This window comes from Tachysurus fulvidraco, chromosome 10 (genome assembly GCF_022655615.1).
Source record: "Tachysurus fulvidraco isolate hzauxx_2018 chromosome 10, HZAU_PFXX_2.0, whole genome shotgun sequence".
Lineage (NCBI taxonomy): Eukaryota > Metazoa > Chordata > Actinopteri > Siluriformes > Bagridae > Tachysurus > Tachysurus fulvidraco.
Genome location: NC_062527.1, coordinates 4272481 through 4296877, shown reverse-complemented (window position 1 = coordinate 4296877; position 24397 = coordinate 4272481). Strand labels below are relative to the sequence as shown.

General features: G+C 37.2%; 2 protein-coding genes across 9 annotated transcripts in view; one reads left to right on the top strand and one right to left on the bottom strand.

Moving 5' to 3' along the window:
• The window catches only part of LOC113653871 (gamma-secretase activating protein), a 26744-nt gene extending 13306 nt beyond the window's left edge, over nucleotides 1-13438 (top strand). For 3 of the 4 annotated variants that reach the window (XM_027163735.2, XM_047819281.1, XM_027163736.2), the window contains 22 exons: nucleotides 44-100; nucleotides 189-235; nucleotides 349-428; nucleotides 799-876; nucleotides 961-1047; nucleotides 1206-1298; nucleotides 1714-1937; nucleotides 2625-2694; nucleotides 2859-2938; nucleotides 3391-3471; nucleotides 3834-3968; nucleotides 4156-4214; nucleotides 4720-4751; nucleotides 5171-5232; nucleotides 5646-5741; nucleotides 9292-9362; nucleotides 10114-10208; nucleotides 10296-10415; nucleotides 10660-10721; nucleotides 12406-12510; nucleotides 12794-12890; nucleotides 12993-13438. In XM_027163735.2, coding sequence (XP_027019536.1) covers nucleotides 44-100; nucleotides 189-235; nucleotides 349-428; nucleotides 799-876; nucleotides 961-1047; nucleotides 1206-1298; nucleotides 1714-1937; nucleotides 2625-2694; nucleotides 2859-2938; nucleotides 3391-3471; nucleotides 3834-3968; nucleotides 4156-4214; nucleotides 4720-4751; nucleotides 5171-5232; nucleotides 5646-5741; nucleotides 9292-9362; nucleotides 10114-10208; nucleotides 10296-10415; nucleotides 10660-10721; nucleotides 12406-12510; nucleotides 12794-12890; nucleotides 12993-13111 — 1950 coding nt within the window. In that variant the 3' untranslated portion in view covers nucleotides 13112-13438. Of the gene's footprint in view, nucleotides 1-43; nucleotides 101-188; nucleotides 236-348; nucleotides 429-798; nucleotides 877-960; nucleotides 1048-1205; nucleotides 1299-1713; nucleotides 1938-2624; nucleotides 2695-2858; nucleotides 2939-3390; nucleotides 3472-3833; nucleotides 3969-4155; nucleotides 4215-4719; nucleotides 4752-5170; nucleotides 5233-5645; nucleotides 5791-9291; nucleotides 9363-10113; nucleotides 10209-10295; nucleotides 10416-10659; nucleotides 10722-12405; nucleotides 12511-12793; nucleotides 12891-12992 lie in introns of all 4 variants that reach the window. The other variant, XR_007144062.1, reaches the window with a different exon arrangement.
• Nucleotides 13406-24397, bottom strand: part of ccdc146 (coiled-coil domain containing 146) — a 26116-nt gene continuing 15124 nt past the window's right edge. For all 5 annotated transcript variants that reach the window (XM_027163734.2, XM_047819278.1, XM_047819280.1 and 2 more), the window contains 10 exons: nucleotides 22858-22950; nucleotides 22560-22730; nucleotides 21969-22057; nucleotides 20302-20466; nucleotides 19880-20104; nucleotides 19330-19558; nucleotides 18107-18235; nucleotides 17882-18019; nucleotides 16699-16923; nucleotides 13406-14299 (listed from right to left, as the gene is read on the bottom strand). In XM_027163734.2, the coding sequence (XP_027019535.2) occupies nucleotides 14099-14299; nucleotides 16699-16923; nucleotides 17882-18019; nucleotides 18107-18235; nucleotides 19330-19558; nucleotides 19880-20104; nucleotides 20302-20466; nucleotides 21969-22057; nucleotides 22560-22730; nucleotides 22858-22950 (1665 nt within the window). In that variant the 3' untranslated portion in view covers nucleotides 13406-14098. The remainder of the gene's footprint in view (nucleotides 14300-16698; nucleotides 16924-17881; nucleotides 18020-18106; nucleotides 18236-19329; nucleotides 19559-19879; nucleotides 20105-20301; nucleotides 20467-21968; nucleotides 22058-22559; nucleotides 22731-22857; nucleotides 22951-24397) is intronic.

Below are 24397 nucleotides of genomic sequence, written 5' to 3'. Positions count from 1 at the left end.
AACATCTGGCATTTATTTTCTAATTGTTTTTCTTTCCTTTTAGGAGAAATACACGCTCAAGTGTGTGCAGTTTTTCCCTGATCACAATTTTGACACCTTGGTAAATATATGGATCGTTGTCAGTATTTTAGAGTTGCATTATGTTTGAAGAGAGAATTTAAAGTTTTTTATTTTTTTATGTATGACAGTTTGAACTCCCCTTAGTGTTACCAAGCAATCCTTTCACCTCTGTGAGGTAAGCAGTGTGTTAGTTTTCAGTGCATTAGTTTTTATTTTCAGTGGAATTTCTAAATAAAATTTTGTTGAACACAAAAGTAAAGTAGGGTTTGATTGTTTTGCTTTGCATAGGTTTATTAATTTTGGACATGATCACTACCAAGAGCGGGAAAATGAGGGAATGAAACTGGTGGTATTTACAGGCAGGACAGGTAAGTCATATGATGAACTTTGGTTTTCTTTTAGTCTTTAGAAACAGTATGCTGTAAAGTTACACATTAATTAATAAAGTCAGGGATTATGGATGTTTTATATTCTTCACCCGGGATAGAAATTCATGTTCATGTTGGTAGCCAAAGTCCAAGTAATGCAGGAATATGGTGAAGGTATTGGATATGTGTTCAGATCATAATAATCAGAATGTGAAGTCTACAATAATGTGTTAATCCCAGGGAACAGTTCATGTGCAACTGTACATTGTAAAAAGGATTTTTCTTTTAATCTTTTATTTGAAATCATAAAGAGCAAATATTAACTTCTTCCGAAACTTAGATGAACCTCTTACCTATGTTACCCCAACAGGGATCATGTGTGTGTGCTACAGTCATCCCCTGCATGGTGCTGAGGATTACACATACACAATTGCATTTGTGCACAGAGGTACAAGGACTACAAGGCTTTTCTGAATAAACTCGCATTTGTTCATTTGATAACCTTTTTTTTCTGTCTAACTTGTTTCTGCAGGTTTTAGTAAGACTTTCACTGTAGCACTTGAGCAAACCGTCCCAACAGACATCAAGCCAAACCTCCAGCCATTCTTCATCTTTTTGGGTTCGTGCTGGAATCTGATCTTCATACAGAAAGACACATTAAGTCTCACACCTGCAATCTGCAGTTTCCTATTGTTTATTCTGTTGATGCGTGACATGCAATAAAATTGATCTAAGTGCAAGTTCTCTCAAAATATAATATCTGAATCTTTCCCACAGGACATTATGTTGTAGTTTATCTTGCTGGTCACTTCCTCCATCTGATCAACTGCATTCAGCAGGACTTGCTCTGTCACAGCCTCTTTCTGTCAGGTAGGTAGCAATGAATACAGCTGACATTGAAGGCTAATTTGTGCACCTTTCAGATAAACAAAAGACAGCGACGGAAACTGATAATGGGATAATGAATAATTATAATATATTGCTGTTGAAACCCAAAGGCAAACAGAACAGTATGTGAAAAGATGGGCAAGTTGTAAAGAAAAGTCTCTACAGCAGTGCTCTGAAGGGACAAGTCTAGAGATGCTATGTGAGATTATTTTAGAAGGTCTGCACTGGTAACAGACCCTCATAACCTCCAGTGCAACCTCCTGTGCACTGCACTGGCTCCTACCATGATATAACCAGAGCTTTTTCACCAGGTTTTTCAGTGGGTGTCTCACAGGGTCTATTTAGTGTTTTTTTTTTTTTCTTTTCCATTTCCTATTTTGTGTGCCTGGGCTTGCAGGTGCTGATACCCATGTGGATGAATTGGGAGTGAACAATGTTTTAATGAACATTTCTGCTCACAAGCTGCTGGATGAGTGGATGGGCAGGATATATACCATAAACCTCAACCTGGATTTCCTGCTTCAGCTGCTGCTTAGCACTGATCGGCCTGAGGCACAACGTCTTGCTGCCCTTCACTGTGTAATGGTCCACCTTGGATCTGACCAGGACTTGGAGAACAAGGTGGGATAGAATGAGGGAAAGAAGCTGAAGGAGAGAGATTGAAATGAGCGCTTTGCAAAACTGAGTTTTGTGTCATTTGGTGTCAAATACCATAACCATAAATGTAGTAACACTGTAAAAAGTAATTTGCTGTACAGTAATTTACTTGCAGCTTGGATACCTTTTAATATATTTGATAAACAGCTAGCCAACATAGTTTCACTAACATATTAATGTTGTATATAATAACAAAAAACCCAGTAAACGTTCTTATGGCTAATGCATGAAGCACAACTGGGCTGAAGGTTAAGGGTCTTGCCAAACAATGACCGCTTGACATGCAGGGATTTCATCACACAGACTTCTGATCTGTGACTCAAATCCTTAACCTTAACAAGAATGACACTAACTGATTCTACTACTGAATTAACTTCAATAAAGGGTTGTGATTTCCTCGATGCAATTTTGTTGAGCAATTTGTACTGGATCAGTGGTGAGTAAATCATGGTCTGAAGATGGAAGTTGAATGTAGGCACTTATTCTTGGCCACATTTAACGATGAAACATATCAGACTTCATGACAAAACTATATATCAGAGATTCAGCCCTGAGGGTTGTTTGGCAGAAAGGTTTGTCTGTGTTTGTGTATGTGGGAAAATAAGAGAGATCATGATAAGAATTTTGATTTGCATTGCATTCTTTGTTCAGATCATCTACTGGATTAGCGAGAACATGATGAGCTTTAATGCTTACGATCAGATTCAGGAGTTTATTCTGGGTAAGTAGGAATAGGTGCTGTGTGTGTGTGTGTGTGTGTGTGTGTGTGTGTGTGTGTGTGTGTGTGTGTGTGTGTGTGTGTGTGTGTGTGTGTGTGTGTGTGTGTAGATTTGTATGGGTCAAGGCAGTGAATCATATGAGATGATATCCAATATTCTTTCATAGGTTCTTTATACAGGACGTGCTGTCAGCAGTCTCTCAGTCTGAATAAAGTGCTTCCGTACTCATCTGTGTTTGAGAAGAAGGTAATGTAAAAAAAATACATACAAGTTAACAAACTTCATTCGTCATTTTATAGCAAATTAGGTAAGCAGAGATGTCGGGTCACAGTTTACAAAATCTGCAGGAATCATCAACATCTTCATCACTATCACTGATTAGTAACATTGACTATATTAGACCTGCCTCCTGGGGTCCCCTCCTGTCATTGATCTGAGTTCAGATGATCCGAACAGGAAGCAGCCTAAATTAAAAAAACAAAAACTACAGAATATAATAGACCTACTATACCAAATGTCTACAGTGCATTTCAATAGTTATTTTTGGTCATGTAACAAAAAGCAAGTAGCAAAAGGGAATGTAGAGAAGTGAAATTCTTGTTAAACGAAATTTTAAAAATGAAAGCAGAACTGAACATGTCAAAAAAATTTTTTGCCGTCGCTACAGATGATAAACAATGAAGTGTTTTGTGCTGCAGGAACTTCCTGTTGCCCTGACTGCTATCCCTGGTGTGAAGTGCACACCTGAGCTGCTCACTCAACCAGTATTTAAAGGGAAGGTAATGCACAGTTCAGATGATTGTTTAACTGACAGAAAGTTTAGTTTAGATGAAGAAATGAAGCATCAGTCAAAAAAGAAGTACATTCCAATTAAGTGAGTTGTTATTAAATATGATGTGTCAATGAAATGAAGCTAATTCTGCTGCAACTCAATTTGATTCATTTAAATAAAATTCTGGATATTCCATAGAGCACAAATCTGTGATTGATTGTATCTTTCCTATTGAATGTGAAAACATCTTGTTTATTAAAGACATTGATGCCTTAAAACTGCTGTACATTCAAGTATATTTAATCAGTGAACTCTTGACTTTCTCAGAATGCGTCAGATCCAACATTGTTTTACTTTTGTGTGTAAAAGGCCCGGAGCCTGCAGGGATACTGGAATGAGCTACAGTGGATTATTGAAAGGACAAAATATTTTGAGACTGTGCCTAACCCTCGATACCGATTCTCCCAGCTCAAGGGTGACTGGGCCAAACTACAAGCAGCACTGGTGAGAAAACAATACATAATCCTCTTCAGCCATTGTTTTCTTTTCCCTGTCAAGCAATGTTATATTTCTCTGCAGAATTTTGGTATTTGGAGGCTGATTTCTGTTTGAACAATAGATTTAGTTAGTTACATATAAAATAGTTGCCATGTGTTTCATGAGTATTTATCACCCCCAAATATGTTTACAGAACTCAGAGAAAACAAAATCCTTTAACTATCTGCAACGACTTGAGGAAAACACTAAAAAGTAAGTGGAGTGCTTTGTGTGTGTGTGTTTGTAAGATGTGTGAGTTGGGTGGTGTGTGTGTGTGCATGTGTGTGTTTGCAAGGTGTGTGAGTTGGGTGGTGTGTGTGTATATGTGTGTGTGAGATTGTGAGGTGTCTGTGTGTGTGTATGTGAGAGTGTCCGTCATGTGGGTGGTGTGTATGTATTGTATCTCTAAATATGTGTGTGTGTATGTATTGTATCTCTAAATATGTGTGTGTGTGTGTGTGTGTGTGTGTGTGTGTGTGTGTGTGTGTGTGTGTGAGAGAGAGAGAGAGAGATGTGAGAGTGTCTGTGGGAAGTCATACTTCACAGTTTAGTCAGTACACAGACAGTCCTGTAACTGACTACTGAAGAACATGTTTTTCTATAAATACAAAACAAAAATATTCTTTATTATAGTTTAGACTGCTGTTACTAAACATCTCCCAGGCTTCACTACACACTAAAGTCCTTCTAAAGTTTATATTCTTCACTTGTTCCCTAGAGTCCTATCTGTGGTGGATATGTGGCATTTGGGTAAGTTAAACTACTGTACAACAGGTGCAATGCTCTGATTTTATTTTTGACCTGTAGGAGTAATGGCAGGACACACACACACACACACACACAGACAATATTTTCCTAACGTTTTATGGCCAAATAGTTTAGATCCTGTGGGAGAATTTTTCGCTTTTCTGTGTAATCAATCAAGTATGTAGGACAATAAACACAGAGAAAAAGTGCACTGAGAGAAGAGGAATGGTGGAGTTGGGGTTAGGAAAGTTCCTCAAATTCCCCTTGTTTTTGCATATATTCACTATCATTTTACACCGTGGAGTTTCTGTCTGATCACAGATAAACATTCCTTCTGTTCTGATTACAAGTAAACTCAACTGATGAACCTACAGCTAATGCATAAACTGCCAGTGACCTCTGACTCTGTCTGTGGTCTACAGATAAGAGAGTGCTTCCCCTCTTTCAGGAGGTTGACCAGCCGCAGAGGGCACTAATAGGCCTAGTAAGTCACAGCTCATTCTGGTTTCCTCAAACTTTCTATCACCTTCTGTTTAATTCCAACTGTTGACAGGAGCATAATGCAAAACAACATAATAAAGAAGAATCATCAGTATTATATGTGATTATAAAAAGAAAATACTAGAAAATTAAATAAAGGCCTTTTTTTTGTGGTGACTTGTGACTAAATCATGTCATGTTTGTGAATCATGGTTGTGAACACCCCGCTTTCTTGAGATTGACCAAGATGACCAAAAATAAAGAAAACCGAGATGTTGTCACTGTTGATATTTTCTGTTTATAATCATGTATCATACTGATCTCTACTTTATTATGCTGGTTTGTTGACTGAGCCTTATGCTCCTGGTACAGGGTGTGGACATACTTCATTTTCACATTTTTGTTTCTCTTTGTCAGATGGTGGATAAACTCCGGGATCACCTGAACAAGTTCCTGCCACAGCTGGGGAAGAAAAAGATTGAAATGCTGGTGGTGAACTACATGGCCAAGATGGTGTGTGTGTGTGTGTGTGTGTGTGTGTGCGCACGCTCATGTCTCACTGGTAAATTTTTAAAGATTTTGGCTAGATTTTTTTTTTTAGCTAAATGCTCCTCACATAATGTTAACTGATAAAACAAAAATGCTTGAACCAAAGCTTGTGAAACAGGATATGGAAAAAGAGTTTGCTTTCAACACTGGCAGAGCAGGACAGCTAGATTAAGGAGGAGATGAATATACCATGTATTCATTTATTTATTTGATGTAAGTTTAATTTCACCTTTGGGAGACACGTTGCTTATAGCCTAAATCTCTAATGTAAAACCTGTGGTCCTTTTCCAAGTCCACACTTTGGTGACAAATCCAAAAAGAAAATGTCTTGACAAAAAAAAACGTATTATTAGTTAGCTGCCTTGTAGGAGCAGACGTTTGTGAAGAAGCTGTTGATTTTCTATAACAGAACAACATTGAGTAAGATTCAACTCGAATGTTGAACTCTACTAATGTGCTCATTTTAATGTTAGCCTTTTTGCCTAACATTAGCATTGCGTTCAATGCAGTTCTCTTTGGCTTTTCATATTCCAGCATTTTTAGAGTCAGACTCGAGTACATTATAGAAGAGATCATTATGCAACATCCAAACACAAGCCTGGAGAAAGGGAAGGTAAAAAGGAGGAAAGAAAAATAAAGGTTGATAAATGACAATGATAAGTAGTAATAAACGAATAAGTAAAATGATTCATGAACAAGAGCTGGATGACTGAGGTAGTCAGGCCTGGAATGTAAAGTATGGCCTGGAATGAAGTATCTCACATTACGGAACTTGAACTCTTTCCAAATTTCGGCAGTGCATGTGATTTGCTTCGTGTGATTTACCCGGACATTGTATGATGTAAGATGAGGGTTTAATGATTTGGATGTGATCCTCTTAACAGCAGACTTATGGCAGATATATTTTAGCTCTCCCTTCTGGGTGCTTGCCAAGAAGGACTGCTCTGGGATCTTTAGGAAACATTTAAGGAATATTTGTTTAAATGTGTCGAATACATGCTTTCTATCCTTTTAAAAGTTTGGGAAGCATGGTTGTGATTAACCAACTTGCTGTCCACATCATCTTTAGCACTTATCTGAACTGGTTGGGATCCATGTTGCTGTTATTTTTGAGACTGTGAGATCTTGTTATTTCCTTCCAGTTAAACTCCCTTCATCAGAGCTGGTCCTTAAATGAGCCTCCCCACGTGCCCCCGCCCCAATCTTGGGAGAATTTTTTTCATTCTTTTCAACCTTCCATTTGTCCTTTATCTTTAAAATGTTTATCAGTTTCATAGACCGAAATATTAGGTATAATATCTTCTATTATTTAAAGTAAAATCTTGCATTGACTTCTATGGCAGACAGTCAGTAGAGTCATTATCTATCATGGGGAATTTTTTTTGTTACATAGCAATTTTGTAAGGAGTCTCCAGTGCCAGTGTCAGTGTTTTTATGTCAGTAATAAGGCTAGTTTTTATACCACACTGATACTTAGATCAAAAAATAAATCTACATTTGATCCCAGTTCCTGTCCATATACATGTGTTTAAAAAGTGAGTAAACATGAAGAAATATTTATAAGTTTACAGAAACTGAAGAAAAAGAAATATATAAGGTTAAAAAAATAGCAGTGTCTGCATTTACTGTATAAACTGAAAAATGCTTGAAGATTTAGCTTACTCAAACTAATATTTAGTTGTACAGTATAACTGTGCTGCATGGACTCGATCAACTTCTGGCAGGTCTTCCAGCCCAGAACTATTGTACTACATACTGTACCACAATTCAAATTCAGTTTATTTGTATAGCGCTTTTAACAATTCCCATTGTCTCAAACCAGCTTTATAGGAGTATGGAAACAGAAGAGAGAGAAAAAAGAAACATATATAATAAGAAGAAAATAAGGATAAAAATAAATAAATAAATATATACAATTAAAGTTTAAAATTAATTGTATTTTTAAAATATTAACTTAAAAATTTAAAATACTATATATCTATCCCTATCCCCAATGAGCAAGGAGGAGGCAACGGCAGCAAGGAAAAGACCCATTTTACACAGATTTTCAGAGAGAAATAAACTATATCCAGCATGTTCAATATTTGCTGCCTCCGTCCTTAAATAAGGGCCTCCAGTTTGACACGAGTTTTTTCACAGGATAAATGACTTAACTAATTGAACTCCACACTTCTATTGTTTTCAACACACCCCTTTCAATTAATGATTCGGTTACACAGCAGCATGCATGTCATGACTGTTGGATCTGTTCAATTACGATTACACTTTTACTAAATTATTTTATATGTAGAAATATAATTTATACCACAAACAGGGATGTTGGACAGCTGTTATTTCGAACACAACTGTACACTTAATATCAAGAAGGTGAATTATTTCCCATTAGAAAATTAAGTTATTTAGCACCGGTGTGTTTTTGCTGCTATTACAGATGTTTCTAGATCATAAAGCTAGTAGTTTAAAGGAAATAAATTGACACATAATTACAGATAAAACAGGAAACTGTCACTGTGACATTTTTCCAAGTAACAACCAGATATCTCTGGTGAAACCGAAAGAATAGGATGTGTTTTTGCTGAGGAGGCTTCCTGTCATTGACGCATGAGGATATGAGAAGTCCAGCATGTTCCATGAACCTGCACATGATTAGTACATGACTAAAATGTGCTGAATACAGGGGGACTGTTTTAGATTGTTGAACAAAGGAATATAACTTTTTTACTTGTTTTGTTACATTTTTCATGAATTCATTTTATCATGCAGGACAAAATGTTTGTGATTTTGATCAAATTTGGTTAAATGGACAAAATTAGATCTAGAAGGTTAAAGTTCATGGATCAACTTTAGTGCTTATATTTAAAATTTTAAAATTTTGCTAGCATATTTAGGTTGGTTGCTAGGTAGTTGCTGAGCTAACTCACATTGTTGCTAAGTGGGTGTAGCATATTCAGCTTGGTTACTAGGTTGCCAGATCATTGCTTTGTTTATCTATTTGGTTTCTATATTGTTTCTTGAAGTGGTTTCACTATGACACCAGATGGTTATTAGGTTGTAGCTGTTTGTATAGGAAGCATATAGAAAATATATCTGAAATAAGAAGGGCCCAAATCTTGTGAAAGCAGTAAAATGTAAACGGTCGTGTTAATAACTGTAGGGAAAAACAACACAATTTGAAGCACAAGTGTGCTATTCCCATATAGGATATATGATTGTGTGGAATTTTGTGGAATCATACATTTGCTTACATTTAAGAATCATAAGAATCATACATTTGCTTACATTTAATTAAATAGGGACCTAGAAATAGTGCAGAATCTTGGGTTTCAATATTCAAAATGTTGAACAGTTTGCTTTCTTTGTTTTAAATATTAAAGTGTAAACATATTACTATGTGATGAAAAAACTAATGCTTTTATGCTTGTCAGAGACTCATTCCTTTATTGTGTGTGTGTGTGTGTGTGTGTGTGTGTGTGTGTGTGTGTGTGTGTGTGTGTGTGTGTGTGTGTGTGTGTAGCTGGAGCTGCTCAGACACATGTTGGAGACTCTGTGGCTGAAGCTGAACTTGGGTCGCACGGTGTTATGCCTGTGAGTAGTGATGTACTGTATAAAGAGGGATAAGTGAAGCTGCTTTACACTGTGTCAATGTTGCAGACTGCCACCATACTGAAAACAAACTGCAAGGTTTTCAGAAGCGTAGAAGGGTCTAATGGATGAGAAGGATGTCACTGTCTGGGTAGGAACTGGGAAGGATGAATGTAGAAGCAGCAGCAGATTGAAATAGCGATGCTGTGACACGTCTCAGAGGAAGCAGGTGTTAGCGCTGTTGGCAGCTGTAGTCTGATTGCAAATAACAAGTGGAAAGCGAGGTGAACTAAGTGAAATATCCAAATCAAAGTCTGTTTTCAGTTCCTGGTTTAAACACTGGGTGTCACAATCACGTAAATTCTCTTTAATCCTTGTGATGGAAACTTTTACAAGGAAAAGTTTTGTGAAGCTCTGGCCTTTTTTCTGCCTCTGATTTTCACGTTAAAGGCTGTGCAGTTTACCATTACTCATTTTCCCTTCGTCCTGTCGTTATCTTTTTCTGTTTGCACTAATTTACTTTTTAGTGCCTCTAACTAGTTTATTTGTTTAACATTCCCCTATTGAACTATTCACTTCTAGTTAAAGACATAATAGTAATAGTGGCAGTCAAGCAGACATTCTGTTTTCTTTTCATTATGACTTGTTACAGATAGTAAGACCAATGGTCTAGGACTCTCTTTATCTATTTTTTATCTCCCAGTAACAACAGCATGGTTAGCCTGAGAATTATTATCATCTTTGTGTGCATTAGCAACCAGCGAGGCACCTCGGAGGAGTGGACCATGTTTCATATCATGTGTCGGATTCTGGAAGCAGCTAAAGGACTCTGTCTTCCCCTCCCACCTGGTGAGAGGAACTTCCTGTTTATTCCTTACTGTACTTTGCATTTTATATTTTACATATTAATAAATGCTGGCATCTGATATGGTCTAGGTTATTCTACACTTTTAAGTGTGCTGGGTGTACGCTGCCTACCTCGCCACACTTTCTTGCTCTATGTGGACCGTGGCTTTCTACACCTCACTGAGCCTTTTGTGTCACGCCTTATGACAGGTAATGATTACTATTACACGTGCACACAAAAAATACACATACCGACATGTGCATATGAAAAACATACACAAACATGACATAAAGAAATATGGCGGTTTGGGCAAAGATTATATTTTCGTTCATGAATCTTGAGTCAAGCTTCAACACGTAAATTAGGGTTGGATTCTGTCTTAACTGCACTTTAAATTTACTGTATTTTGTTCTTTATCTCTCTATACAGTTTGTTCTTCTTTCTCTTTTGCAGATCTGGATAACAGCACCAGCAATGAAGAACTAAAGTTCAGTGTCCTGAAAAGACTTCCTGCGGTAATGTTTACCTGCCCATATTTCTTTGTAATGACAATAAAAATCTGCCATTTATAATAAATAGGTTCCAGTGCTGAATCTAATTAAATGAAATATTTATAATTATACATTTTCCTTCGACTCATTCTGAGTGTTCTGAAATGATCCGCACTTCGACATTCATAAGCAATACAATATTCATGAACTAAAATACTAACTACTTAATAGTAATAAGAAACGTAACCACACCTTAAACTTATTCTTTACTGAAGCATCTTTTGAGTGAGTTCTCCACTCAGACTTTTACCCAAAAAGACCATCAGCGTTTGTCTTGTTTTGTCTTGTTGATATTTTCACACTTTTTCTTGCAAAAACATTCCAGGTCCGTCTGCATGTAAGACCGACTCCTGTGCACAGCCTGCTTCAGGTCACATCACAGATTTTTAGTGTGATTCACTTGCTCATTTACAAATATTGATGGTCTTTGATGGTGAAGCTGTTCCTTTTTTGATTTGGATGTATGCTTTGTGTGATTGTCATGCTGAAAGGTGAAATTTTGTTTCATCTTCAGCTTAGCAGCAGACACCTGAAGGTTTTGCACTAAAACTCCATCTGGTATTTGTTGCTATTCATGATTACACAAGATGTTGAAAGCTCTAGCATTATGCTGCCACTACCGTGCTACAGTGTGGGTATGCTGTTCTCGTTATGTGCCTTTTTGCACCAAACATACATTTTGGAATTGGTCTCAGACCAATCAGACAAGAGAACAATTTTTCTCACAATTTGGGGTGATTTTTTTTTTTCTTTTTATCCCCATTGCTCAGACAGTAATCAGTGCTGGTCAGATTTTCCCACAGCTCCTTTAATGTTGTTGTAGCCTCCCTTTAAACTTTAAGTGTCTTGTCATTTTATTAACTGTGGAGGGGCGTTCTGCTCTTGGTGATGTCACTGTGGTGCTCCATTTGATCCATTTGTTGATGATGGACCTTAAGCTCTTGGATTTTTACAGAAGCAGCTGACTTTAATCAGAATCGTTCTCATTGATGACTGCTAATGGTAATTACAGTTACAGCATTTGGCAGACACCCTTATCCAGAGCGACTTACATTATCTCTTTTTTTATACAACTTACAACCTTCCGATTGGTAGCCTAACACCTTAACCACTAGGCTACCACAGACTCTTTATTACTCTTGAACATGGGATTAAATGTGATTGGTTCATTCTGAACACAGCCACACATACAGTTCTAAAAGGAAGTTCACACTTATACAAGGCTATTACTAATACCAGGCTATTTTCACTTTTTCAATTTTCCCTATAGAAAAGTTTCTGATCACGAGGGTGTGAACACTTAGGCAATGTCTTGGTTCTCATGATCATGTATAATAATAGAAATATTATAAAAGAGGGGTAGATTACACACACAGATTTCTTAACACTTTAGAGAACTAGGTATAGATAATGATTCTCTATGAAAAAAGTAAGGTATAACTTGATTCTTCCACACAAACTAAAATCAGCTAGATGCAATTTTCTCTACAGTTGTGCTTACAAACTAAAGTCAACCTAATAAACTAACAGCACAGTTCCTCATTTCTCTGTTTTTTTGTTGTTTTTTTTGTACTGGAAATTGTACTGGAACAATAACACTTTACACATGAGATTTACAGGACTGATGGATTGACTCATTTTGTTTCAGTGTCTGGCCCAGAGAGTGTGTCAGCTTTGGGATCATCCTATCAGCTCAGCCTGCATCACCAGACAGTGCGTGAGAAGACTGTTGGAGAAATACACCAAAACCAAAGTAAATCTAGAGACACACTGTCAGAAATCATGTTCCATTTAATCCAAAAACCTCTAACAGTTAGCAGTCTGGTCATGACAACATATTCAAACAATTTTTTTTTTAGATTTTTAATTTTTTTTTGGTGTGTGTTTGTGTGTGTTTGTGTGATATTACTGTTCATGTCTTTAATATGAATTCTATATGAGCACAAACACGTTGTTGAGTTCTTTATTATGTAACATGCTCTGAACATGTGATATTGTTTGAGATTGCAGAGTTAAAGATACTGTATACTTCACAGGCATCAGTGCAGTTGGACAGAGACAAAATATCCTCCCATCTTGAGTTTCTGCCACTAAGCTACCTCATCGCAATTCTCTCAGAAATGGAAGAGCAAGGTATTTTATTTGGGGAGATGTTTTTCCTGATTTGGTTGATGTGGTGTGGTAATTTCTGGGCAGAAAATATAAAAGTGCTTTTGTATATTTTTTGTGATTTAGCTACACATCCCTTTGAGGAACAGAAGAATATGGATGCCAGATTTGTGGAGGAAATTGCACTAAAACAGACTCTGATCAAGCTGGGATTTGAGGGCAAATTAACACCAGGAGAAGAATAGCTGAAGAGGGAACTGGAGCTGACTGAGAGACTGGAAACTAGTGACTGGTGTTTTGCTTCGTTGTGTACACAGTGATAACGTGATGTTTAACAATTACCTACATTTTAACATCACATTTATCTGCAAAACAGGAATCTGGCACACACACATGTATTCTGCCTGCTGATTTCGAAATAAAAAAAGTGAAACAGCTGCTTGATTATTCTATAGAGAAATAAGATTCAGTAATGTACATGAACTAAGTTGAAAGAGATTTCTGTATCAGGTGTCAGATGTTTATATTGCTGTATATAACAGTTTATTTTAATTAAATGTGTATCTTGTTTCTTTCTGTTGCCGTTTACTACCATATGGCTGTTGCAAATGTGAAAATCTGAGTGATTTTTTTTGCCTATCTTAGTCAAATATTTCCTTAAATGAATGAGAGCAAGATTTCTATAAAATGCTATGTTTCTATATAAATACTAAGCCTAAGGTGGGTTCTTGTAAAACATGAATAATATCTAGGGTTAATCCTTCATTAGGAGAAATTTAGGCTAATGGTGATGACTGACTAGAAACAGATGAGCTGGAGGTACAAACATGTTCAAGATTCATCTCACGATCACAGTTTTTGACAGTAAAGCTTCTGAATGTGCGTATTATGACACTGAATCACCAGTCAGAGCACACACTTCCTCTGAACATGTGAAATGTAAAAGGGAGTGACAGTGAGAGTGTCCTTGTTTTTCTGTGTATTGTGGAAACTGAATCCAGTAGTTTTTCTGCCAAGAACCAGCAAGATTCCCCACAGAAACTCTCACACTTAAGTTCCAAAGAAAACTCCCCTTAGCCGATAAACATGAGGTAACTAATCAAAAGCAGGTGTTGGTTACTTTTTTTTTAAAAAAGTCTTTCACTTTTATTTTTATTTATTTATTTTTGTATTTACTGTATGTATATAAAAAATGTCAGAAAATGCTGTGGCCATGAATGTAATACAAGGCTCTAGGTCTCAAGGGGCTTGGGCTGAGGCTTGCGGATGTGGCGCATGTTGGTTCCAGGCTCACTCGGTTTGAAAGGTGCCAGGGCTCCATAGGGTTTTGGCAAGGGCAGTGAATCTTCTGCTGGGATGTAGGAATTTGGCCGCAAATCTGCCGTGGTATAGACTCCGTTTGGAAGCTGACTCCATTCTTCCTCCTCGGTAATCTAATACAGAACAAGACACATGTATGATTGACAATGCACAGTTAATGAAATTTCCCTGCTTTAATGCTCAAGGTACAAATATGGTCCCCACTTTCTTAGCAATCCCTGTCCACCAGTCAGCTTTCCCTGGTCATACAACAGCTATTATCTTCTTACAATATTTTTTGACTTGCTGCTCTACTTCTGCATACATGAGCTCAGATACAGCCACACATGACTAGTGGCACTGTGATGGACAGGTGAAAGAAAGCCACTTCCACCCAGATAATGGTCTTGTAATTATTTACATGTTTCTTGCTTCACGTAATTAGTAGTGCTATGAATATTATATTTAATGTTTCTAAATTAATACTTAAAAATCAGTGGATACTTTTTCCTCATTAACTGTTCCCATCATGCATCACACAACGGTGACATGGTTTTACTGTGTAGTTTGTTTGCTGTGTTACTTTTTTTACTCGCACTAGTTGTGATTAAAAAACAGGACAATGAAATGGACACACTGGGCCTCGTTTATTAGTTTTCTAGTATAGTTAGGAGTATAGGGTTTCATTTCACACTAAATAAAATACTCCCAGAATTGATCTAATGCTTGTTTCACTGATTATCACACATTCATATTGATATATGACAATCACAGATAAAGTTCAATGTTCATGGCCACACATGAACAGTTCATTTGTGCTTATTGACGCTGATAACTTAAAAGGTAAAGTTCAGAGAAATCTGAACACAAAAGGGTGAAAAAGAATTTGTGAAATGGAGGCAAAAGTGAAAGTTATTTTGATTCAAATTGTATGGCAATAAAAATATTATTCAGCATCACACCAGTACCTGAAATGGATCAAATCTGGAGACAAATTAAAGAAAAGTTAATACTGGATCCCTTACCCACATGTTTCTTTAAACAGATATTACCGGTCGGTACCCAACCCATTTTACAAATAATAAATTATCCCTTAAGCACTGGCCATGTGGCAAAATCTTTTAAGCTAGCAGTTATTTGATTAAAAAAAACTGACCTTGACCCAAGCCAGCTGTCCAACTATAGGCCAATGTTGTAGCACGTATGCATCAGTCATGATTTAAGCCTCATCACAGCACAGAGACAACGCTGGTTAAAGTTGTAAACAACCTGCTACTGGCCTCTGATCAGAGTTGTGTCTCTTTGCTGGTGTTCTAGATCTTACAGATCTTACTAGATCTAGATCGTTGCTTTGCTTGATCTTAGTGCAGCTTTTGATACCATTGACTATGCTATTCTACTTTATAGGCTAGAACATTTTGTTGGTGTTAAAGGGACAGCCCTCTCCTGGCTCAGGTCTTATTTGACTTAACACTATCAGTTCTTAGATCTAAATGGTGACTACTAAACAAACTAAGGTAATGGTCAGTGTTCCGCAAGGTTCTGTTTTAGGCCCATTTCTCCCTATATATGCTACCCCTTGTTGCACTTATTCGTAAACATTGTATTAGCGTCCACTGTTATGCTGATGACTGTTATGCTGATGATATGTTTCAGCTAAGTCAGATGTGAGTCACCAGCTTAATAAGTTTGAAGATTGTGTGAAGGGCATTACACAGTGGATGCTTACTAACTTCCTCCTGCATAACTCTGACAAGACAGTAGTGCTTTTACTAGGACCACAGGCAGTCAGAATTAAGTTCTAAGTCCTAGAGTCCTTACTAGAACCAGAAGATATGAACATATCACACTATCTTATCCTCATTTCACTGGCTCCCAGTCAAATTACACATTAATTATAAAACACTATTACTGAACTATAAAGGACTTAATGGTCACGCGGCATAGTACCTGAGAGATCTTCTGGTTTTTTTATGATCCATCACACCTACTTAGATCAAAAGATTCAGGCTATTTGGTAGTACCTCAAGTACATAAGGCTACAACAGGGGGCAGAACTTTTCCTTAAAAAGCCCCACAGTTATGAAACAGCCTTCCAATTAGTGTTTGGGACTCAGACACAGTCTTAGTGTTTAAGTCCAGGCTGACACCATACTTTAGCTTTTTATGAATAGCTTTTCTTAGGTAAAGGAGTACATCTGGAAGGTTCATGGGCAAAGAGTGTTTGGTGAACTGAGATGTCTTGATGCTGTCACCTTACCACTCTCGCAAATTGCTCAGGTTTGCAGACTGTGGAGTGGTGAATTTAAATGAATTGAGCAATTAAAATGATCAGCCCGTCCTCCCTTCAATGATCCTTATCATTGAATGATTAAAGTTATTTGGACCATGAAATGCAAATAAATTTAAACTAAACTGAACTGTTGTCTTAATCACACAAATCTTTATAGGTTTATACTGTATTAGTGAGTCTCCTTATATGGGTTGCATAGCTAATGCTAACGTTAACCCAGGCTCTCTCCTGGGCATTTACCTGGGGTTTCTTCTGGGCTTGGATATTGCGCAGCCACTCCTGCTCTATGCTGTCAGAAGGTGCGAGTCCCATTTCCATTCTTCGGTGGCACAAGTCAAGCTCCAACTCTTTCTCACGAAGCTCCTGCTGGAGACACAGAGCCTGAGACTGAAACATGGCCAACTCCGACACTACAGCCATCAGCTTCTTAGTGCACTCCTTAATGCGACTCTGGAACTCGTTGACCTGAGGGGACAGATACACAAACAGACCGTCACATGACCTAGCCTTAAATAAACAGCATTTCTGGTGGCAGGATTTAAAAAAAAAATCTGTAGTAGTCTGCTCATAATTGTAAAATAATAATGTTTAAATGGGATGGATGCAATGCAATGCAATTTTTAATTCCTGTGGCTAAAAATAACATAAATGAAGACATTTGATTTTTGGCCTTACAAATAATTTTTCTACTCTTTTATATTATTTGGTTTCAAACTGAATGACATAAATCTCTTTGGCACTATGCACTGATACAATGATAAAGTCTTCTTTTTCATCTGAAAAAGAAGAAAAAGAAGCCTTTATCATTGTCACATATACATCACAGCACAGTGAAATTCTTTCTTTGCATATGCATTTGATATTTTTTTAAAACTTTGATTTTAAATAATAATAATAATGATAATAATAATAATAATAATAATAATAATAATAATAATAATAATAATAACAATAAAAGTAATAATGGACACCGTCATCAAATCAATTGTTCCTATTATGTATTTACTCTGGATATGAGGTGTACATCATCATTTGTAGGAGTAGCAGCAGAAAAATTGTTTCTGACAAAATCCAAGCTACATTGAACTGGTCTCGATCCAGGATTCCTGGCGTTTACATTTCGACACAATTCATTTGGTCCAAATTTAGTTCCTTAAACTCTCCCCAATCTGTGTTTCACATCTAACCTGCTCTTTGGGCTGCCATAGACATGAAAGTCAGAAAAAAAAGAAAATTGTAGAATAGCAATATGCACCTTCACTGCTTGGTCCAATAATGTGTGTGTGTGTGTGTGTGTGTGTGTGTGTGTGTGTGTGTGTGTGTGTGTGTGTGTGTGTGTGTGTGTGTGTGTGTGTGTGTGTGTGTGTGTGTGTGTGTGTGTGTGTGTGTGTGTGTGTGTGTGAGTGTGTGTGTGTGTGTTTACCTTCTTGGCCAGTCTGAGTGTGTCCTCTTTTCCATTATCTGCCTTTGTGCGAAGGTGCTGAGACATTCGGATCACCTGATCATAGATCAGCTCTTTCTCCAGAAGCTGAGCCTCCCTCGCTGCCAGCTGCATCTCCAGCTACGTACATCATAGTCAATATAGAGAATAAACTGGCCACATAAAAAATAGGTTAAAGCAAACTAGTGAAGTTTAACTGTGTCATACATGCTCTATCTTCTTGATAAGCTCAGCAGGAGATGGATCTTCACCACTCAGTTCACGCAGTCGTCTCTCTGTAACTTGGCCCTCGAGTGTCTGCTCCAGGGATATATTGTGTTCCGTACACTCAGACAGCTAGCACACAGAACACATGCTATGAGAGGTCTGTGAACTTAAAATGCTGACCCATTTAATATTTATTAATTAGATCAGAAATGTGAGGATATTTCCTTTTGATTGCTGTGTACGCAGAGTAACCAGTCATAGAGTGCAGTGATTAAGAAAGAATCTTTACAACAAGAATATATGGATAAAAAAAAAGAATCTTAGAAAACACTGGTTTTATAGGCAAAGCACCCTGGGTTTCCTGACTAAATGAATCGCTTATGACATAATTAAGGCCTACCTGCACAATTGTTGAAATCTGGGATAGAAGAGATGGTGCCACATCATAGCCCCCTAGCTTACAGAAGAATCCCAGCTATATCAGCCAATAGTCTGTTTGTCTCTCAGCATTGAAATGCCAATGTCTATGAGCAGTTAAAAGTGGGAGACCAAAACTAGGCCTCCCAACCCAGTCAGCAACCCAGAGAGCAAATGGCATGGCTTCTTCTGGCCACAAAGCTGTGGGTTCAACCCAACCAAATTCCAAAGAAGCCAGGTGACAATTCACAACAGATTTGTTCAGACCCTTTCTGAAGGACTATAAAGGCAGATTTTAATAAGCACACTTCCATTAAGGATGATTGAAACCAGAAATGGAGCTGATGCTAAAACCAACAGTACAGGGTCCAGCCAATGAACTTTGCAATCGTGGCCATCTGGGACAAGCATATACAGGCACACTCATCCCTACCCTACCAATACTGCAGCTACTATCACTCCGTATCTCCAGATATGCCCTGGACTGATTCTGGGTTGCAAACCTGTCCAAGGCTTTACAGACTATGGAGACATGGTGGAATTGCATGTTTCCCGGCTGCTGCCTCATCACACAGGGAACTAAGCCGCCATTACTTGGCATGTCTGCCATGTAGCAGCCTTTAGCAGGTTTATTGAGAAAATTAATTGATAGCATGGCAACATTAACATTACAATAAAATGTAATAACAATAAGTCAGAACTAAAAAGTTTTAGGCAACTGACGTAAATGTTGAAATAGCTGCGACTTATTTTAGAAGTTATCTCAAGACATCCACATAAGAGAAATCACTAAGCATTTCGAGTACCTGTATCTGCAGTAAGGCACACTCATCCTCCAGGGGTTTCTTGCAAGTCATCTGTTTTTTCCTCAAACTGATTTGCCTCTGTTCCTCATTAAGTTGCATCTTAAGAGAGCAGATCTCCTCTTCCAGAGCCTGTATCTGTAGCGTCCCCTCACAGATCAGATTCTCTTGCACATTTACCTTTGCATAAAATACACATATCTCCTCCTCTCTCTCCAGGAGTTGCACACCCCTATCAATCACACATGTATGTAGAAACTCAAGTTATATTAAGCAGAAAATAGACTCAGAATGCAACAAAAGTCTGGATCAGTTGTTAGTTCAGACTGATAAGTAAGCATTGGGGCATCTCTAAAATTTTGAGGCACGTTTTAGAGCGAATGTGAGCTCATTGTTATTCTAGTAAGATATCAGGCCTGGTACCACAAGACTAAAGCTTATAAAACAACTTTTTGCTCATTTGTAAAAAAATATTTATTATGAAGTTATATTTGAAAAAAGAAAGAGAATGGTTAATATATTGTTACTAGTGCTGTGCTGTGGGCTGACCCACCGTTCATTGCGGCTCTGGACAGACATATCATGGCTCTTGCGCATGTGCAGCAGATCTTGTTCCTGGGCATTGATCACTTGTCCAAGTTGAACAATCTTGAGTCTCTGTTCTTCGCTCTTGTGCTGCATCTCATGAAGCATGCAGGCCACCTTGGATATGTCATTTTTCAAGCTGTCCCGGATTGTGTGGCTGTGTACATGCTTCAGACGAGACTTCTGCAGCAGCCTATAACAGACACAGCAGTGATGACTGTACTGACCTATAATGGTGAGCGCTCTCTCTCTCTCTCTCTCTCTCTCTCTCTCTCTCTCTCAAGATACTATACACCATTATTAAACTGTATTTAAATTTGTCTCACCACCATATTGTAGCTCCAAATTATTATGGATCAGTTATATAAAAAGCAGCTTTTGTCTCCAAACCTGTCGTTTTTGACTGTTTGGCTGTGCAGAATATCAATTTCATTCTTCAAGATTTTGAACTTCTCCATCATCTTGGTCATGTGCTGGGTTGCGATCTGTAGTAGGCTTACATATTTGTTATACTCTTCTTTGGTGGTTTCATATAGCTTGCCGAAAACACAGAGCCTGGCCACAACAAGGGAAAATAATGATTACAATTAGCACTCTGAAAGAACTGCAAGAATTTGGCATTGTACAAAACAATGGACATGTTATCATTCAATGGACATACTGTAGTGTATCCATTCCTGGTTACATAACTCCAACTGACTGTAGTAAATATCTGTCATTTGGGGTCCCTTTTGAGACTGGTTCCTCTCAAGGTTTCTTTCTCATACCATCTCAGAGAGTTTTTCCTTGCATGAGACCTCAGACTTGTTCATTAGGGATGAATACAAATACATTTAAATATAAGTCTAAAATTAATCTTGAACTTTTGTACTATATTTCTTATGGTCTGTAAAGCTGCTTTGAGAAAATGTCTATCATTAAAAACCCTAAACAAATACAATTTAATTGAAATGAATAGGGGGAGCCTATGCCTATCTCAGGCGTCATCTGGCATCATACAGTAAGTGGCAGAAAATGAATGAATGAATGAATGAATGAATGAATGAATGAATGAATTGAATACAAAAATACATCAGGAACACAACTAAGTGTCATCATTTTACTGGCATGTTTGGGATGATGTGAAAAGCCACATAGACAATATCCCTGGCTCTGGATCACATTAGAAACCCTGGAAGTGTGCTTTTTCCCCAAATGCATCTGTGAAAATACTGGCTTCTCAAAAAATACTGGAAAATTCATTTGATTTGATTCCATAGGTTGATGTATTGACCTTTGATTTGATTCCATAGGTTGATGTATTGACCTTTGAAACAGGAAGTCACAAAATTCTTCAAAAGTTCTTCACACTTTCATTCTTTAACTATTAGATGAACTATTAGATGCCACCTCTCTGAGATCAAGCTGTTTGGAAGGGTTGCGTAAAAGAACTTAAAAGATTTAAATTTGTGTGTTTTGGTAAGAGCAAGACCAATATGTTTTAGCCTGAACATCATCAGGGAGGTGATATAAGGAACATTGATCACTAAATGATAATTGATTACTTAGATCATTTTAGATTTATTTGTGGTTGGTGGTTTAGAGGATATTATGACATTCTTCCAAATACAAAGACTTTTTAGCCCAATACCTGGTTGCCTCTGTCAATAGATATTGACAGATATTGACAATAGATATTGGAGTCATTCAACAATATAATTACTTCAACCACATATAACAATCAACACCAAAATGACTACAGAAACACAACATTCAGTTAATGTCCATCTCAGTCACTAACTTTGAACCTATTTTCTTGAGGGAAGGCTTCATCAGATATTTATTTGGCAGATGTTGATATTGTCTAAATGCACTAAACTACTAAACACGTTCTCTCTCATAAAACTCAATGCATGTATAAAAGTTCTGCAATTATATTGGGTGAATAATAAAATATGTGCATCGAATATATAAAAAAAAACCTATTAGCCAATATGTAAATACTTTCTGTAATAGAAGGTAAAGTGTAGTATGACATGGAAAACCAATTTCTTGCCATAACAAAAGCAGTTATTTACCTTGACTGAATCTCCTGATATTGTTTCTTGTGCTCCAGAATCTGGAGCTGTTTTCCTCTGATGTCCTGTTTGATCTGGTTGCATCTCATCTGTAAAGATGTCTTCAGTTAGCACTGAAGTCAAACAGCTTATTTTTGAGTGATAGGAAAATAAATGATATTACAAAATAAAAAATAAAACAAAACAAAAACCAAGCAATTGTTGCCTTAGGGCTACTAGAGCCTGAAGTACATTGATCAGTAATTCTACTGAAGAAGTATTTATACCAAAGAGTTGCTAAATTCTGACCTCAATCCCAGTGAACACCTATGGGAAGAGCTGGAACACTGACTGTACCCCAGACCTCAATCACCTAATATCAGTGTCTGATCTCACAAATGCTTTTGTGGCTACATGAACAGAAATCCTCACAGTCACAATCCTGCATATAATGTCCAAATTCATGTCTACAGAGAATCTGATATAAATATCTGATAATAACAAAAGCAAACCATTTAAAATTCCTAATGTGTGTAATCATACATATTAAGCTTAAGAATATTATAAAAGATATGAAAATTTTGAACTTAGAAACATAATAAAGCACCGTACCTGAGCTTTGAGCAACTCTCTGCTTTTTTGATCTCTCTCGTCTGCTTTGATGCGGGTCAGGGCATGAACATGGTGCAACTCCTCACAGTGGCGATTGCACTCGTTTATCAGAGTCTGTTGCTGCACTATACACTGTTCAACCTCCTGGGCCTCAACACCTGTGACCGACTGCTGCTCAGACAGTCAAGCAGAGATGAATGCACACATACATACTTTTGCATGCTATATTCATATATTTGTATGTTATATACAAACATTGGTATCTTACAGTATAAGATTCTATGTGCTAAAAAAATACCTGATGGCCCACTTTCAGTTTCACGTTGTCTACTTCTGTTTGCAGATCTTCGATATTCTTTAGCAAGTCATCATTCTTAGGCATTATATCCCTCTGGAAGAAAACTATTATGTTTATCAGTGGCATATTTAGACAGTACAGAAGCGCCAATGCTACTTTCACTGCTTTTAGAATGCGCTAACAAAACAGTTATTTAAATAATGTAAGCATTTGGATCTTATTATGAAACTATAATTCTATATACCATAAAAATAATAAAAATAATAATCTTCTTAGTGGTTATACTTAAGTGTCTTGATTTAAACTTAAACCTATAGAATATAGATGTTTCTACTTGGTACCTACAGTGTACTGGATATACAGTAAGTGTCATTGTGAGTCAGGTAAAGTGAATGGTATGGAACAACAACTGTGCAGGTTCTGAAAGAATGGCGAAATGGGTCCAATGCGACCACCTGGCATTGCTAGAAGTAGCAGGCCACTTGGAGGCATATCCAGGATTAGACAAGCCACCATGCTCTTTTTCTCTCTCCCTCTTGTTTCTCTCCTTTTTCTCCCAGCACCATTTAAACATGGGCCATTTCCCCCAAAACCAGTTCCCAAACTTGAGTATTCCCTATTCATCTCTCAGTATCTGTAAACAACACCTCATGCTACTGCAATTGAGCCGGGATTTACCACATACTGGTGAATATTCAAGGTGCTACATATCATGTATTGGGATTCAGGCTATTCACCAATTCACCAATTCTTAGTTAAGGTGGGGTATTTGGTAAAGCATGTCAGGTGAAGGTGGGATGTGTACACAGGGATGTGCATGCCTATCCTCATCCAATTCCAGTGGCAAAAGGCACTTTTTTATTTCGCTATGGATAAGGGCGTCTGCCAAATGCTTTAAATGTAAATGTAAATAAAATCCATAAATTGGCCGCTACCTCACCCATCCACTGATTTTAGGGACAAATTTGCCAGTCTTAGACATCATCAGAGAAAATTTAGAGAAGGAACCTTCATTGAGCAAAAGTAAAATTCAGTATTGTTTTAAAATCAACTGAACCTGGAACTAAAATATTTTTCCAAATTTAAACTGAAAACTGCAGCTTTAAAAAAATGTTACTAAGGTTAAGGTTATTATTATGGGTTGCTATAGGCATAGCATGATTTATTACGTACTATGATAAAATACATTACAGTTCTTATTCTGAATTTTTATTTTGTGTACTACTGCAAGTCTTTTTTATATATTTTTTAATATTGTAAATGAAACTCTGAAAGTAATTGTAATTGTAATTGCCAAATGGTTTGTGACTTCATAGAATTATGTTGCTGATGAAAAGACAGTTTCACAGAATTGAACTTCTTCTTCTATAACTGTACATGTGCCTCTCTCACGCACAACCCCTCTCTCACTTCCCTTTAATTACTTTTCTGCTCTGATCTTTTCTACATACACGTATATATATATATATATATATATATATATATATATATATATATATATATATATATATATATAAGAACTTAGCAGGAATTACAATGC